This window comes from Leptonotus elevatus, chromosome 7 (genome assembly GCF_054856555.1).
Source record: "Leptonotus elevatus isolate MCC_2025b chromosome 7, RoL_Lele_1.0, whole genome shotgun sequence".
Classification (NCBI taxonomy): Eukaryota; Metazoa; Chordata; class Actinopteri; order Syngnathiformes; family Syngnathidae; genus Leptonotus; species Leptonotus elevatus.
The window spans coordinates 24,087,213-24,106,056 of NC_141245.1; the positions used below are offsets into that span (position 1 = coordinate 24,087,213).

An 18,844-nucleotide genomic window follows, 5' to 3' on the forward strand; every position below is an offset into this window, starting at 1 on the left:
TACTTAATAGATTTGCCACCTCTGCCGATAACTCAAACTTTAAAACAACAAAAACAAGACCGTGAAAATGCTTTTTTATTTATTTTTTACAAATATCCATCTATAAAATGCACTTTGAGCATTGCTGACTGGCCGCACGGGTTCTAGTTGAAACCTCAGTGACTTTTTACACTTTTACTCCATGAGCTGCATAATCAACGTAACGTGAGATTCACCACCTAATATTTAACTTCGGTTTAAAAGCAGTGCTGATCTCAAATTCAAAGGGATGCAACGCCGCCATCTGCAGAGATCTGGTAGTCATTACAGTGATTTACAAACTTGAACTTCACAGACGAGACGTGAAACATATTTGACAAGTATAACTTGCTGTGTTGTATGTCATTCTTGAGGTCACTCGTAAACAGTTTTGAATTGTTTAAAAAGAAACATAATATGTCTCCTTTAATTTATTCACTGCCAGCCCAGTAAAAAGGAATTTTTGACGTCTATAGCAGTCAATGGCAGTGAATGAGTTGGTACAGGACTGCTCTTGGTATTGTTCAATACTAAATGAAATATACAGCATAAAAAAAAAAGCTTAATAGTTAATTGAGACAAAGATAAAAGCAATAATAATAAAAATAAAAATAATTAAATTAATAACATTTATTAAATATATAATATATTTATTTTATTTATTTATTAAATATATACATGATACAATAATTACATTAATAACATTCATAATAAAAAAAACAACAATAACAAAGTAATAATGGATTTTTGACGTCTATAGTCGTCAATGGCAGTGAAGGAGTTTGTACAGGACTGCTCTTGGTATTGTTCAACACTAAATGAAAATTACAGTATTTTTTTTGTATATGCTTAAGAGTCAATTGAGACCAAGAGAAAAGCAATAATAATAATAATAATAATTCATAATAAAATAAAATTAATAACATTTATTAAATATATAATATATGTATTTTATTTATTTATTAAATATATAAATGATAACATAATTACATGAATAAAATTCATAATAAAATAAAATAACAATAAAGTAATAATGGATTTTTGACGTCTATAGTCGTCAATGGCAGTGAAGGAGTTTGTACAGGACTGCTCTTGGTATTGTTCAACACTAAATGAAAATTACAGCATTTTTTTGTATATGCTTAAGAGTCAATTGAGACCAAGAGAAAAGCAATAATAATAAAAATAATAATAATTCATAATAAAATAAAATTAATAACATTTATTAAATATATAATATAGTTATTTTATTTATTTATTAAATATATAAATGATAAAATAATTACATGAATAAAATTCATAATAAAATAAAATAACAAAGTAATAATGGATTTTTGACGTCTATAGTCATCAATGGCAGTGAATGAGTTTGTACAGGACTGCTTCTGGTATTGTTCAACACTAAATGAAAATTATAGCATTTTTTAAAATTTATATGCTTAAGAGTCAATTGAGAGCAAGAGAAAAGCGGGTCAGACGGTTCACCTTCTCCAAGCCGTCCTCCTTCAGGCTGATCACGTCCAAATCAAAATCTTTGCGCAGGCCGTCTGTCTTGTTAATGACGATTTGTCCCGTTAAGCCGTTCCACTGCACCTGCGGGAAGAAGCGGGACAACCAATGAATCTCAATTATTTGTATTTTAAATTGTTATATAGCAAAATGCTCCATCCGCTTTGCTGCAGAAGTAAACAAGCATTCGGAGAAAATGAATAATTGATGAGCGCTGCCGCATTAGGGCCAGTCCCGGAGACAACGGCGAGTTGCGCCGTAATGGGCATGTCTGCATTGGCTGGACATTTTAAGTGTGTGTGTGTGTGTGTGTGTGTGTGTGTGTGTGTGTGTGTGTGTGTGTGTGTGTGTGTGTGTGTGTGTGTGTGTAGTGTGTCTAGATGATGATGATGATGATGTGAATGGAACAGGCAGGCAAGGCCCGGGTCTGAGTGCGGAGCGGTGGGTGGGCAGCGGGGGGTGGGGTGGGGGAGGGGGGGGGGTCTCATGAATGCACTCGCCGGTAATGAAGTGAGCTCAGTTTGAATAACAGTCAGCTTCAATCTGAGCAATGCGCTTTTTGCTCATCAAGCGTTCATCCAAAAGATGCACAAAACATCATTTTTACTCATAATGTCACAATCGCATCCTTCCGTCCCTTCGCTCGCTTTTGTTCATGAACGTGTCGCCATTTGTTGCTCTGCACAGTTTTGGGTGAATTTTATCAAGTAATACGTCATTTTAGTTTTTGTCCAGATTTAGATACATTTTCTCAGTAATAATGCCAAAAAAATTGAAAACATAAGTCGTGTTTGTGCATGAATCAATCGGTCAATTTAGTTAGTTATTTCATGTTAAAAGATTTGATAGCTCTTAATATGAAAAGAAAAATGCACTGCGCTGTCACCAATGTCTTACAAATGCCATCTAGTGGCAGAAAAATTACAATACAAATCAATATCACACTTGTTTTTAACAGTACATCATTTTAATGTTTTATGAATTATTATAAAATGACTGTATCAATGACAAAAAGATTAAGCCATTTTTCTATTAGTTAAAAAAAAAAGTCCCCATTTTTATGTTAACAATATTATGAAAACATTTTGTACATTTCACTGTACATTTGAAACATTTTAATCGTGAGTCAACTATGAAAGTCATGCAATTAATTACGATGAAAAAAAATGAATCGCCTGACACACCTAAAAAAAAAAAAAAACGATTTGAATCTGAGAATGAATTTTAATTTACCGGACCGAACCAACCGAATTGCAACCCATGTATTGCCTACATATGGAGCCGTCCCTAAATATAAATCGGTTTAATGTTGCTGATAACTTGTTGTTTCTTTCATTAGAATGAACTTGGATAGTTTGACTTTTGGAGAGCTGTTAAACTTGTTGCATATTAATAAGCATGAGAAAAAAGCTACAGCCATATCAAATCGAATCGTAATCCTCAATTACTAGCTTTCCATTAGCTCGAACTTCAACGCAGAAACAGAAAATCTTTTACAATTGCGAGAGACAGATTTTGGGGCCATGTATAATTATTTTCGGGGGGGGGGGAATATTTCTTGAAAAACTCAAAAAATTTGCCACTTAATAAAGTGGCAAATTTGTGAGTTTTTTTTCTCGCAAATTTACGAATTCATAAAGTGGCAAATTTGTGGGGGGAAAACTCAGAAACTTACAAGAAATACACGTAGCATAGTTATAGTCTAAAGTGAAGATTTGTTGGTGGTTAATAGGACAGTATTTATAAAAGGATGGAGGCGGAATCATTCTTAATTTAAACTTTAGTCGTCATACGAGAGCAACAACACTTCCTGATCCCCTGTCAGCTGACTAAACACCAACCAATCAGAAGCTAGCATACTTTAGATAAATGCAAGTGAATGACGCAGAGTGGCAGATTCGACACATCATAGCTACTTGTACAAAAAAAAAAAAAAAATGTAGGAATGTGTAAATAAGAATTCTGGAAAAAATAAATATACATTTTAATAAATTAACCTAAATGTGTGCCAACGCTTCAAACATCATATGGTTAATCTCTGCTAAAGCCATTTCGATCTCTTTATTTGACCCCCCCCCCGTGAAAAAGAAAAAATGGCCCTAATACGCCGTCGTAATTCGCAACAGTTGGCAGGCCCGTTTAAAAAAAAATTAAATGTGTGATATTGTCTCATTATTAGAATATGTTGTTTGGTGGAATTGATTTCCCTGGTGCAGTTTTTAAATAGAAAACCTGAATGCACCATTTTTTCATCATCCAGCCATCTTGTGTCTTCTCCTCAGAGATAAGACAATTGGCAAATGTTGCGCGGTGTAACCAATCATCCCGTTGCTTGAAAGTCGAGTTTTCCTGCAGGCCTTTTCAGTTGGTCTTTAAGTGCAAGTCCAATTTGTTTTTGCCTTTTGTTTTCCTCCGTTTACGCAGAGGAGGCTACGGCGCGGCTAAGGCTCGTTCGTCTTCAATCAGTCTGCACATCTGTGTTGCCGACTTGACCGCTAAATCCAGATGAAACGCCGCCATTAAGTCGTCCTTTTTTTAAATCCACTCCAATCAAACGTGTTGATCATGCGCTGCTGGTGTCATTAGTGCGCCGCCGCATGACAACATCGGGGATTAGCGTGTCATGTAGACACGCTAATGAAAGCGCACAGCACCCGGGCAACCATGAGGAGAATGTTTGTTGCATGCCGAACGATTTGTTTTGTGTTCATTTCACAAAAACATGAGCGACAATCCCGCTAAAAAGCAATTTTGGTGAACATTTGGCTCCGTTCAAGAAATATCAATAATGTTGCCAAAGCGGTTTTAATCAGCTGATATTAGTTAACCCTTTTCATTGGGTAATAATAATCGGGGGGAAAATCTAATAATTTTTATTTTTTTGGTAACGTTACACAAAACAATAACATTGAAGCATTTGAGTCAAATCTGGCAATATTTTTGGACCATTTTTTTCCACAAGAACACATTCAAACAAACTTTTTTTTCAATTGCCAAAAATATTTATTGATCTTTTTATTTTTTTATTTTATGGGTGTCAGGCGATATATTTTTTTTTAAATCTTAATTAATTAATTAATCACTAATTTTATACCTGTTCTAAATGTACAATCAAATGTACGATAAAATATTTTTTTCTAAGTTTTCATAGTCTTGTTAGCATAAAAATGGAAAGTATGGCTGCATCTTTTAGTCATTGATATATTAATTTCATAATAATTCATCAAATTGAGTTAAAATAAAAAATATGTACTGTACTGTAAAAAACGAGTGCGATATTGATTTGTGTTGAGGTCATTTTTCTGGCACTGGATGGCATAATTGCATTTGTAAGACGTTGTTTTCTAATAAATGAAAACTGATTCTATACAATCCTGGTTCCATCGTTGTCCAATTAGTTCAATTATTTCATACTTGGGCAAAATGTACTACTTTTCCAGCAAGGGTTGGTTTCATCTTATGAAATTTTGTCCACGTCAAAATTTGCTCAAGCAACAAAAAAACTATAAATTGTGCATCTTCGTTCATTCTCCTCACAGTGTGGAGAATTTGACCCCTCCCCCAATTTCTCTTCCTTTTCTTATCTTATTTTCATATCCTGGCTTTATATCATTAGAAAGTACAAAGTCATATTAATGCACCTTAGAAATGTATTAATTAAAAAATGAGTGTGTGATATTAAATATTAGAAAGTAGTGAAGGAGTATTTTGGTGTCGGAATAGATTTTGAAAAGGGTTAGGCAAAGTATGGTCTGGGGGCCACACGCGGCACTCCCCGTTCTTTAACTATTTGCATTAGCAATTTAGCTTTTCATATTTAATTTTTATTTTTAAATAAAATAATTGGCTAATAAAGGTTAATAAAATAACCCAGTTATAGATTTTTATTTATTTATATATAGTGTTTATTAGTTGATTGATTCATTGAAATAAATATTTGAAAAATTAGTCATTTATTGATGTTAATTGTTTAATTAATTTGTTGTGAATAGAAAAATATTAATAAAATGAACAATTTATTATAGACATTTGCATGCATTTTTTAAAATAAATAATTGCTTTATTTATTTGATACAAATGAACAACAGTGAAATAATATATTACTGCCACTCCTTTATTTTATTGACGAATTGGTAAATACATTTAATTCAAATGAATACAATTGGTAAAACAATTTATTATAGGCATTTAGCATGGATTTATGTAAGTAAATAATGGATTCATTACAAATAAAGAAATGTTTGTACAATACCCTATTATTGACATTCAGCATTTATTTATGTATTCAATAATTCTTAATGGATTTATTTTAAATTTTAGCGATTTATATTTGACGCCTGTTTATTAAATCATTTGTAGCTATTGGAATTAAATTGATTATAAGTGATGCATTTTAGAAATGAGAATTCATCTTTTCATCATCTCGTTAAATTATGAAGAGAATGAATTTGTTACGACCGCATTATGAAAATAAACTATTTCACATTTAAATGAATTATTTCACATGTAAAAAAAATCAAATAAAATCAAGCTATCGTACACAGGAAAAGAATGCGCTAGCAGCTAGCTGTTGGATAGCAGGACGCTCGGCGGTAAAAAGCAGCCTCAAAGTCAAGTCGTATTTAAGCGGAAGCCGACTCACGTCTTTGAGCATGTTCATGAAGCGGGCCCCGAAGCGCCAGGGCTTGTGTCGGTGGCACTGAAGCGAGCTGACGGTGATCTGGGCGGCTCGCTGCGAGGCCGCCGCCACCATGTAGACGGCGTCGTACATCAGAGACGCTTCCGTCTGGAAGCAGAAACCAATCGTGCAAACACTTACAAAGGCGTCAAAGAAAGAGAAAAAAAAAGGCTTTCCAGGCCTTCTTTACCCTTAAATCAAATGATTTCACATCATGTTTAGCCATTCGGTTCATTTCTATTGTGCGATGGTTGATTGTTATGAGGAACTGGCGAGGAGAGAGATCACCATGTCTTGAGCAATTATCACACATAGTTACTGCAGGGGACCAAGTGAGCAAATTTTCCTTTTTGTCTCTTTGGATTATTTCTAGTTCTAGTCATTTCTATAGTGCAAGGTGACACTTGTTATTAATAACTGACGAGAGAAATGATAATGTCGTGAGCGATCGTGACACGCACTTCGAGAATTTGACTAAGCGTGCAGCACTTTTATACTGCACTCTTAGATTGTTTTTAATTCTATTAATTTCTATTGTGCAAGGTCACACCTGTAATTAATAACTGACGAGAGAAATGATCGGCATGCCATGAGCGATTGTGACACATAAACACAGTCAACACTTTTTCATTACTCTTTAGATTATTTCTACTTGTTTTAATTTCTATTGTGCACGGTGACACTTGTCATTAATAACTGACGAGAGACATGGCATGTCACGAGAAATCATGGCGCGGACTTTGGACATTTGACCAAGCTTGCTGGACTTTTTTTTTACTCTTGAGATTGTTTCTAGTTCTATTAATTTCTATTGTGCAAGGTCACACTTGTAATTAATAAGTGGCGAGAGAAATTATTGTAATATCGTGAGTGATCATGACACGTATTTTGCACCTTTGGCCAAGCACGCGGCACTTTTTTATTACACTTTAGATTATGTCTAGTTGTTCTATTAATTTCTATTGTGCAAGATCACACTTGTAATTAATAAGTGGTGAGAGAAATGATTGTAATATCGTGAGCGATCATGACACGTATTTTGCACCTTTGACCAAGCACGCGGCACTTTTTCATTACACTTTAGATTATGTCTACTTGTATTATTTTCTATTGTACTTTTATACTCTTAGATTGTTTCTAGTTCTATTAATTTCTATTGTGGAAGGTGACACTTGAAATTAATAACTGATGAGAGACATGATCACCATGTCATGAGAAATCATGACGCGGACTTTGAACATTTGGCCAAGCGTGCGGGACTTTTTTTTTACTCTTTAGATTGCTTCTCGTTGTTCTATTAATTTCTACTGTGCAAGGTGACACTTGTCATTAATACCCGGCGAAAGAAATGATCGTAATATATCGTGAGCGATCATGACACATATTTTGTACCTTTGACTAAGCACGTGGCACTTTTTTTTAGATGATTTCTACTTGTTTTTTTTCTATTGCGCAAGGTGACACTTGCAATTAATAAGTGGCGAGCGAAATGATCGGCATGCCATGAGTGATCGCGACACATACTTAACACAGTATTTTCATTACTCTTTCGATTATTTCTACTTGTCTTAATTTCTACTGTGCACGGTGGCACTTGTCATTAATAACCGGTGAGAGAAATGATCCCCTTATCATGAACTTTTTTTTATATCGACCTTTTAACGCTACTCCACAATAATGAGAGCGATCAGAAGATCCTAATGATTATTTCCCAAAATAGATGTTTGTGTGCTTCTATCTATCAGAGTACAGTTCACACGTAACGTAATGCGAGCATGCTTTTTTTTGCTGGGGGGGGTTACGATGATTAATTTTGTTTACCAGCGCTGAAGATCTGTAAATAGCCGGCGTTATCTTTTAATGAGCCTCATTAAAGCAGATAAACAAGTAGAAGTGGAGCCGCTTAACAAGCTCTTCCACCGTCCAAATGTGTCCTATTTATTGTTGGCTCGCGCCCCCTTTGAGTGGAAAACTTCTCAGAGAGTCGATGAGTTTTTTTTTTTTCTTTCTTGAAATTGTTATGATTATCATCAACGTGGCATTAAAAATGCCGTCGCGCTCCCCACACGTTGCCATTTTCAAATCATTTGATGGTGAAATGCGTTGATTTGGATTTGATTTTTGGTTCCGACCGTCATCATGCCCTCCATCATTCCCGTCTCGGCCTTGGAGGGGGCCTGCAGCCGCTCCATGGACCACCTCTCCACCACCGAGGCCACCTTGGGGTTGTCGATGTTGAGCAGCCGGAAGCCCGTCATGTTGACGCCGCTGTAGCGGTACGGCTCCAGGTCCAGCGCAAACAGGTCCTGCGGGGGGGGGGAAATGGATTCCATTCAAAGTTGACTTGTTTCATTTCTATTGGGCTACTGAAATATGGAGGTCCAAAACTGCCAAAATAAAAAATAAATAAATGACTAAAAGTGAAAATAAAAATGGATATAAAAAATGTAATTAAAAAATTAAATCCCCCAAAAATAAATATAAATGGAAATAAAAATAACACACAAAAAGATTATCCATAAATATATATATAAAAAAAATATATATATATATATATATAAATAGAATGAAATATTAAGAAAGAAAGAAAAATGTTCTGCCCTCATATTTATTTATTTCGTGCTGCAGACTCTCTGCCAGGATGAAATGTTATTCAAATGAGGGGGGCGGTCCTAAGCCTGTCTTGGGTTGGACTCCGCCATTACAAACTGCCTTTCATTGTTTGAGTGAGCGGGTCGGCGAACAAGGAAGTCTCGCCAACTTGCATGGAGAGCTTCAGCAATGGTCGAATATAATATTTATGATACCTGTATATAGATAAGTTGTTGTTTTTACTTCCATTTATATAAATTTTTTGGGATTTACTTGTATTTTTTATAATTGTTTTTATTTTCACTTTTTTGTCCTTTAGTTATTTATTTAGTTTATTAATTTTGGCAGTTTTGTTCCTCCACGCTAAAAGATTGTCCTTAATATCGATCACACTCTCAATTACGAGCAAGCACGGTTTTGCCAGCATAGATTATTTCGAGTTGTCGAGTTTCATTCCCATTTGGTGGAAGTTAGCATTAATGACAATCACATCAGTTTGCTCATGTATGTGTAACCAACCAAGAGTAGTTTTGTGGATTATTCCGAGGCATTCTTTTATTTGTATTGTGTTAGGTGGGAGTCCATCATTAATAACACCTGCGTTAACCAGGCGACGCGTCTCTCTGACTTTTTTGGATTACTTTGCCTTTTATTTCTATTGTGCAAGCTATAGTTTTCACTTTGTGGAGTGGTTTTAAATGTGATTGCAAATGAACTTGGTTTTGATTTTGTACATTATATCGACACGTTTTGTTTTATTTCTGTTATGTCAGACGGAGGTTGTCGCTAATAACAATCACGTTATTCAGATGACGCCTCCACCTCGCAAGTGCGCTTATGCAAATGAGCGTACTTTTTGACATTGTGGATGATTTCCAAATCATTGTTTGATTTCTATTGTGTTAGGTTGTTAATAGCAATCACATGAGTTTGATGGATTTGACTGCTTTGTGAGCAGTTGTGCGTAAGCAATTGTTACTTTTGAGCTGATGGATTATTTTCAGTTTGTTCCGTTGCATTCCTGTTGTGCTCGGTGAACAAAGATATTATTCCGATTGTTTAGTTTTGACTGTGGATTTTAGAGTTTCTGTTTAATTTTCGCTGCACTCGGTGAAGGTCGTGGGTCAAATTAATTTGACGACGCGGTCACTCCTTCGCCAGGAGGAGGACTTTTTTTTTTTTTTTCTTGATGATGAGGGCGCATGCGGGCAAACCTACTTCGGGCTGCGACGACTTTGTGGATTATTTTGAGTCACTCTTGGCTGCTTACCAGCGTGGTGAAGAAGAAGTGGTAATATTCCGTCATCATCCCCATGGACAGGATCTGCAAAAGGGTTGAAAGGCGGAATGCGTTAGAAGCAAGCTCGCAATTCATTTTCCACGCAGATTTGGCTTCTAAATGGGAACTTTCAACTGTGCTGGGATTCGGCCGGAAACACATTTGACTAATCTCGCGCGGCGTGCTCAATATTAAGACAAAAAGCGACTTGGATTCCTAAATTGTCTGTTGCATTTTTTAGCCACTACACGACAAAAATGTGACTTTTTTTTTTTAAAAGGAATGAAATTAATATTACTTAATATAAGCAAAATTATCAGGTGATAAAACGGGAACATTTGATTTGACAAGTTGGATTTCTAATAGCAAGTCAGTAGCCATCTGTATCTAAAAAAAAAAATCATTTACAGCAGATATAAAAAGTCTACACACCCCCATTCGAAAGCCAACTTTTTGTAATATTAAAAAATGAGACCAACATGAATTGTTTCACAACTTTTTCCTCCATTGGTGTGACGTGTACACCTCACTTGACATTCTTGAACAACTGCAATAATGTGGTTGCACAAGTGCGCACACCCTCTTATAGCGGCAGATATGGCTGTGTTCAGAATCAACATTCCAACACATGTGAAGTAGAAGTCAGCACACACCTGCCATCATTTCATGCACCTTTGATTAAGCCCAAGTCAAAGTTCAGCTGTTCTAGTAGGCTTTTTCCGACATGTTTTTTCTGCTTTCTACCAGAAGCCTTTTTGTTCTGTGCTTACAATTGCTGCTATTAGGAACTGTTCATAATTCACAGTTCAAGATGAAAATAAACAGCCGCAAAGGTTGATGAACACCGCACATACCTTTCGAAATGTTGGCCCTAAAAATCATCCTTGATTTCAAAATTTGACAAAATTTGACAAAAACACAATTGAAAATTCGTAATCTGACAACCATTGTTGATGTTACATTACAACCAATTTGAATAAGAACAACTTTGCTCTTGTAACATGACAACTTTTTTTTTTCATCGGAGGAGGATTAGGGCCAGTGAAGAGGGGGAAAAAAAGGGTTGGCAGGATTCTCACTTTATTCTCAGAACTCTGACTTGAAAGTGAGAATTCTGAAAGTCAGAATTCTGACTTTAATCTAAATTTCGAGATTAAAGTCAGAATTCTGAGATTAAAATGAGAATTCTGAGATTAGAGACTTTAATCTCAGAATTCTCACTTTAAAGTCAGAATTCTGAGATTACGGTGAAAATCCTGCCAACCCTTTTTTTCACCTCTTCACTGGCCCTTCTCCTTCCCTATTTCTCTCTAGAAAACGTAATTTTTTTAATTGTAAATGTTCTCTAAAATGGGCAACTTTTGAATTTCTTTTGGAACACACGTGTTGGCTATGTTTGGATTATGCGTGGGTCTTTTCTTCTTGGCACAAAAAGCCTGAGAACCCGCGCCGTCGTGGCGCGTGGGTGAGATTGCAGCGGTTCTCACCTGCTTGAGGACGTCAGCCGACGTTTGGTAGGTGCAGTCGAAGATGACGTAAAACTCTTTCCCCTTCTTCATCTCCTTGAGGAGCGGCCGAGCGTCTTTGCTTCCGATTGGCAGCTGGCGGATCTTGATTTTGATGCTGTATCTCGACGGAGCTTTGATCAGCTCTTGCAAGCGAATCAGGCCTTCAACACACAAACGGCATCATTATTTGACCCCGAATCGTTTTGTCATGCGGCGAGGCAATTTTGGGGGGAAAAAAATCATAGAATCATCAAAATTGGAGAAGTTACAAAGTCTGACCCGTGTCCACATGGCAAGTCGTGTTACAGATGAACAAAGTTGTGACCGCTGTATCCCCTGTTACATAGCGGGTCAAAATGACCCGTTCAATTAAAAAAAATCTAGAAAAACTTGAAATGTCAAAAGATGTATGAGAAAACTGTACACTTTAGAGCTGCCTCTTGTAGGCAGTCTAAGGCACACCTGTGCAACAGCCGTGCTACCTCATCAGCATTTTTGGTATTTCACGTCTGTCGGGCTGCGTAATTAATCCAATTTTTAATCATGATTACAATTTCGATTGCCATGATTTGAGTCATCTGATCGTTAGCGATATTTATTGAATCAAGCACTTTCTCATCCGCCACCAGGGGGCGAACATTAGAACAAGCGCACTGTGCCGAGTCAAAGAAGAAGAAAGTACTGAATGGGTTGCGACGCAAATAACAATGGCGGCGTACGTCCAAATAAAGTTTCTACGACGTGTATTCAACTGGAAATGATTTTTGAAAAATGAATCTCATAGTTATGTTAGTAACAACCAAATACATAATATAAAGCAAAATCTGGGTTCCTTTTAAACAAGAAAATAGCATATTTATTTCAGTTTGCCCTTGTTAATGAATTTATTGTTATCATTTATTCTGAAATGATAAGACATTCATTTTGCTCTAAAAACTAGATATTGTTTGTTGAAAAGTAATGCAGTAAAAATGTTTGTTTGTTTTCCCTAAAGTGATGAATACTAATAAATAATTGTGATTAGCATTTTAGGCCGTAAACGTGCACTCATACACACCTGTGAGGTGGATAGATCGGAAAAGGGGAAGGGCTCACTAACAGATTGGGAAGAATATTAACTCATTCACTCCCAAAAACGTATAAATACGTTCTATTTGAAAAAAATATCATAGTTCCAATGACGTATTTATACTTTTTTTTTTTTATGTTTTTTTATCCTAGAGCATAACAACCTCTAAACTCTTAAGACAATGCTTGAAGCAATGGTAGTTATTACAAAAACGGCCAGCAGGTTTGCAGAAGAGTATAAGAGACCAATCAGGGCCATGTTGCAAAAAAGCTCTTTCCCCCACTAATATAAACAGAATGGTGAATAATGATGAAACTTAGCTGCTACTTGCTGCAAAACAGAAACAGATAAATAAAAAATGTTGTCCTGATGAAAGAAGCGACTCTAATCTTTCTGTTTTTATCGCAATAGAACACAATATTCTGCGGGCCTTGCAAAATCAGTCAAAACCTACCCGTGGCGTCCTCGTAGACCACGGTGACCGTCTTCCACTTGTAGTACTGCACAATGTCCAGCACGGCTCGACTGATGGAGGTATATTCGGGATAGAGGTTGATGTAGAAGCTGTCTCGGTTGTCCACGGACGGATGCTTCCAACGCGTCTGGATGTGAGGGACTTCCAGGGCGTTGCAAATGGACTGGACGGCGCTCACCGACGAGCTGTGCGACGGTCCAAACACGGCGCCCACGCCCAGTGCCAACTGGTCGCAGGCTGGCAATTGAGAAAAACAAAAAACGGGTCAGCGGCCGAATCGGAAAATGACGACGACAAGAACACGCTTTCCTTTTGGGGATTTCACTCTTTATGTAGTCCGACTAGTGCTGTCAAAATTAAATCAATGAATCGACAGGTAATCGATTCTCAAATTAATCTACAACTATTTTAATAATGGAATAATTGTTAGGAGCCATTTTTTTTTTAATTGTCAAAATGCTTCAGCATATCAACAATAATTGTCAGAGTTGGCAAATCCAAGTCCAGAAAGTGAAAACCCTGCTACAGTTTGGCTAGCTAGCTAGCGCCCATGGTGCTCGTTTACCTGCTAGGGAGCTAGCTACTGTGGCAGGGTTTTTACTTTCTGGACCTGGATTTGCCACCTCTGGTAATTGTTCACTGATTTCTGTCGTCCTTCACGAAAGCAGACTGCTTACCTTCTGTGTTTAATCGAAATGAGACATTTGCAAACATCTGTTTTTACTTTGGAAAACAATGACTGAACCGGTAACATAGCACAATATCAATCCCTTTTTTTCCTGAAATCACGATACGAATACGAAATAAACACCAACCTGTAGTTAATAAACAGCAATCAAGGAAAATGCTTTTGTAATATATGTCAATGTTTCAAAATTAAAACAAATCTGATCAGTCGATTAATCGACGGACTAATCCATCGATTAATCGATTCTAACCATATTCGATAGTGACAAGCGCTTATTGCGACCTCTTCTGGAGGCCTCGAAGCTGTCAAAGAGATTTATTCTCTGGACGTCGTAGGTCAACGTGGTGTTTGGCATGAGGGTCCGATTCCTGTTGATGTTGGTGACTGCAAACTTAAAGGCCAGCTCCTCCACACTGATGGGGTCCGTCTCCAGCGTCTCAAAGATGCCGCCTGGGTCGGCACCAGCAACAACAACAACAACAACAACAACAAAAAAAAGGTCAAATGGGGTGTGAGGAGGTAAGGCAGCTTTTTAGTGCATTTCATACACAAAGTAACTACAGAGTAAATGATTACTTTAGAGATTTGGTCTATCCCGTAACAAAAACCTAGTAACGTTTTTTTCACTCAGAAATTCTTTCTACATTTTTTTGAGTACATTTTACTAGTGGATTTAAAATCAAATCAAAAGTTACTCATGGGTTAAGGAAGAAGCTCACCACCTTCATCTTGGGTGACTGCCACTCTACCATCTGAGCTATGCCGCGCCAGCTGTTTGCTAATATCCAAAAGTAAGGTACGAAGATTCCAGCTGGCACGAGTGATATACTCACGCATAGTGGGAGTGGCATGGCTCAGGTTGTAGAGTATCCCAACCTGAAATTGTGGTTTTGTTCCTCAACCCTTGAGTGACTTTTTTTTTTAATAAACTAGTAACATTTTGTCAAAATCTATCCTTGCAAAATTGACTTTGAATTTCTCAGTTAAAAATCTTTACTATTTTTTTTCATGGTATATGCAAATTCTCTCGCGCACAGTAAAAATAATTTGAGTATTGTGATTATTTTTACTCTTTTCCAAGTGTAAATTTTACTCTGTTTAGAGTCTGTTTTGAGTCAAATTTACTGTGTAAGTGCAACATTTAAAAGTATTTACAAACAAAACAATAGAAAATACAAGTTTTTTTCTTTTGGAGAGGTGAAGCAGCATGTGACTCATCTGAAGTTATTTTGAGTCACTATGAAAAATTGTCTGTGGTCAAGAGGTGGCCCAATGTTTACTGTTGGTGTGAGTAACCAATCAGAAGACCTCGTGTACTGCATTCCGTGTGTTTGCTCTTTGCAAGCTCTCCTTTTTCTTGAAAGCAATAAGAAATCGACGTAAATGCAATTCTTGACGTGCAGTAACCAAATGGCGGCTCGGTGTTTCACATAAAAGTAGGGCAACGGCTGCGGTGCTCGTCTTGAATACTGTATTCTGTCAAAGAAAACCTTTTGGTGCAAAAATGAAACTTTTTGCATTTCCTACTTAACTTAACTTCCTTTGATGTTTTGTGATGACGAAGCGGCTCGTGGTATAAAATCAGTGGAATTGACGCATCCTCTGACATATTAAGAGGGTTTACTGCATTCTATGCAATTGCATTATACAATCTCTCCTCTTTCTTGCAAGAAACTCGCTCACCATAATAGAAATTGATCAGAACAAGATGCAACATGTGATCAGATAATCGTGTCTTAGTCTTGGTGAAGCAGCATGTGGTCCAATGCCCAATGTTATTTTGGGTCAGTCTGTACAAGATCTTCTCTTTCTGCAAGTGTTATGGTGGAATGATTGGTTGAGGGATGGTGGACCCAAAAGCAGGGAATTAAGGCAGTGAGACAGGAAACAAGGGTAATACGTGGAACTTGAATAAAACAGGAAAAAAGGGACAACCGTGAATTGATGGGCGTGGACAGGACGTAACTCGACAGGGTCTGACATAACGTAGTTTGATTGGACAGGACGTGACAGGACAGGACATGATTGGACTTGTCGACGTGACTGGACTGGTCGTCTTGACTGGACAGGGCGTGACTAGACTGAAACGGGCGTGACGAGACAGGATCTGACTTGGCTGTGACGAGGACTTGGCTGTGACGAGGACTTGACTGTGACGAGGACTTGGCTGTGACGGAGACTTGGCTGTGACGAGGACTTGGCTGTGACGGAGACTTGACTGTGACGAGGACTTGGTTGTGACGAGGACTTGGCTGTGACGAGGACTTGGTTGTGACGGAGACTTGACTGTGACGAGGACTTGGCTGTGACGGAGACTTGACTGTGACGAGGACTTGGTTGTGACGAGAACTTGGTTGTGACGAGGACTTGGCTGTGACGAGGACTTGGTTGTGACGGAGACTTGGCTGTGACGAGGACTTGGTTGTGACGAGGACTTGGTTGTGACGAGGACTTGGCTGTGACGAGGACTTGGCTGTGACGAGGACTTGGCTGTGACGGAGACTTGGCTGTGACGAGGACTTGGCTGTGATGAGGACTTGGCTGTGACGAGGACTTGGCTGTGACGAGGACTTGGTTGTGACGGAGACTTTCAAGCGCCGAAACCGCTTCGTCGTGTGGACGAACGGCTTAAACGGTAAGAAACTTGTGAGGAAAGATTGAAACTGGTTTTCGTGTGGACGGGGCCTCAATACACCAACACTAATTACTTGACAAGACACACCTGGGGAAGACACACGCAGCTGAGGGCACTGATAGGTTGACACACAGGAGGAGAAGGGAAGACACACAGGTGGACGCGGTTGCGCATAACGAGACGCGGGGAAAAGACAAGGAAAACAAAACGCTGATCACACAGACAAAAATCAAACAAAAACCCGACTCCACAGAACCGAAACATGACAGCAAGGAATGAACGAACCGTTCAGTTTTAATTACAATAATACATTTTTTTCCGGCCTCACTCTCCATCGTCCATATTTGCTCTGCCTGATTGTAAATATGACATAATATTGCGCAGATGTGCGTGGGTCATGTCACTGGAGTACGAACGCAGATTTAATCCCGTTCAGCGAGAAGCTTCACCTCGGCCAGCCTCGTCCTATTTGCACGGCCTACATTCCGGCACGGCTTTTTGGGAAACGCGTTCGGACGAGGAGACACGTCAGACCGCGCCTCCGGGGGTCACTGCGGGTCGTCTCCATCACTGCCGGATACGTCTTATTCATGTCTTCTCTCTCTCTCTCTCGTATGTTGTTTCATTGTTCGTTGAACTTGTTTAATCGTCCTTTTCGCTCTGGCGCGGCAGATGCGACGCTCTGCAAATGTTTTTGTCTTAAGCTTTAAATCTTCACTGATGAACCCTCCATCGACACAGACGTCACTTTGAGCGACATGAGAGCAACTCTTAGTGTGATGCAGTGCATTTTGTACACCTCTGCAAAACAATTATATCATTATAGCTCATAATAATAAATGCTTGTTACGCCTCTATGCACTGTGAAAAAAAAAATTAATTAAAAAAAGAAAAATTACGAGAAGGTCATTTTCTGTTATTTCACAGTATTTTTCTCGCGACCCAGCTGCTGGAAAATTACCGTTTTTTATTTTATTTTTTACTTTTTTTTTTATTTTGACAGCACTGTAGCAAACTTTCATATAACATAATTTTACTTTTAATTTTACAGTTTTTTTCCTGTATTTTAAAAATATCATTTAATTTACAAAAATACCATCTGATTTTACATGTCAAAAACACACATATATATATATATATATATTTCTGTTCTTTTACCAAAAAAAAAAACTCCATTAGAAATACGTATATTGATTGTTAAAATATGTTCGCCGATGTATCGTAATTTTACAAATATTTGTCTCTTATTAAATAAAATAAAATGTAACTTTAGCCACATGCTGCTTCACCAAGCCTAAAGACATTATTATTTGCTGTGGAAAACTTTTAGCGTTAAGTAAAAGTATTTCTCCAAAATAAAGTGAAAGCCACAGAAAAAATGTAAATCACCCCAAAGGTTCTTTTTAAAAGGCTCGTTCCAAATAATACAGTCAAAATGTTTGTTTTGCACACGGTGACATTGACAAGCGCAGGTGGGCTCAAGGCTAGCTCTGAATTGCTTTTTCTTTTTAAAAAAAAAAGTGTGTTTTTCTTCTGATGCTATCACAGAAGGTAGTTTTAAAATGGATGGATGGGCCAGGTCATTCGTAGATGAGCTTAAAAAAAAATATGTGGGTGTAGATTGTGTACGTTTAAATGAATAAAACCTACATTTGACCAGAATTGAACACAAACAAGGAGGGGCTTCACCCCTCGCTCTTCTGTAAAATTACCAACACTGAGTCTGACCTGCCTCCACGTAGAATTATGCTATTCACGACAATAACACTACTTTTATCCAAATACATGTGATATGTGTTAGGTCAGAGGTGGCAAATCCTGGTCCAGAAAGTAAAAACCCTGCCACAGTTTTGGCTTTAGCCCCTTGTGCTAGCTAGCTAGCTAGCTAGCTAACTCCCTAGCGGGTTACCGAACACTTGGTGAGCTTGCTAGCTAGCACCTGGAGCTAAAGCCAAAACTGTGGCAGGGTTTTGCCACCTCTGTGTTAGGCGGTAAAGCTAATGGGTGGTATCGATCACATGACTATTATGTAGCAGTTAACAGTTATTTGTCTGTAACACTTGAGAATGTTTCCATGTTATTGAAAATGTCGCCTGTACTAACCATTAATTTTGGGACTAAACTGGTGACAGTTTGATCCTGGAACATCTTCCATTATTTCCCATCGGACAAACATCGACATCCGAAAATGTTACACTGACAAAAAAGCACCAAAAAAAATGTCAGCCTTGAGTAGTCCAACTCATTTCAAGCATCTAAAAAGGCCCCAAGGACAAAAGAGGTCATTGCACTCCGCAGCTGCATATGAAAATGTGATTTAAAAAAAAACAACATCTTTTTTAAAATGCCTCCGTTGGAGACCTTGATTGTGAAGGACTTTTTCTTTCTTCTAT

General features: G+C 37.7%; 1 protein-coding gene across 2 annotated transcripts in view; it reads right to left on the reverse strand.

The window, feature by feature from the left end:
• LOC147171647 (glutamate receptor ionotropic, kainate 1) overlaps positions 1-18,844 on the reverse strand; it is a 44,421-nt gene that overhangs the window by 14,626 nt on the left and 10,951 nt on the right. For both annotated transcript variants that reach the window (XM_086079903.1, XM_086079904.1), the window contains exons 2-8: positions 14,099-14,266; positions 13,108-13,365; positions 11,564-11,745; positions 10,068-10,121; positions 8,338-8,511; positions 6,170-6,313; positions 1,504-1,611 (exon numbers count right to left, since the gene is read on the reverse strand). In XM_086079903.1, coding sequence (XP_085936029.1) covers positions 1,504-1,611; positions 6,170-6,313; positions 8,338-8,511; positions 10,068-10,121; positions 11,564-11,745; positions 13,108-13,365; positions 14,099-14,266 — 1,088 coding nt within the window. The remainder of the gene's footprint in view (positions 1-1,503; positions 1,612-6,169; positions 6,314-8,337; positions 8,512-10,067; positions 10,122-11,563; positions 11,746-13,107; positions 13,366-14,098; positions 14,267-18,844) is intronic.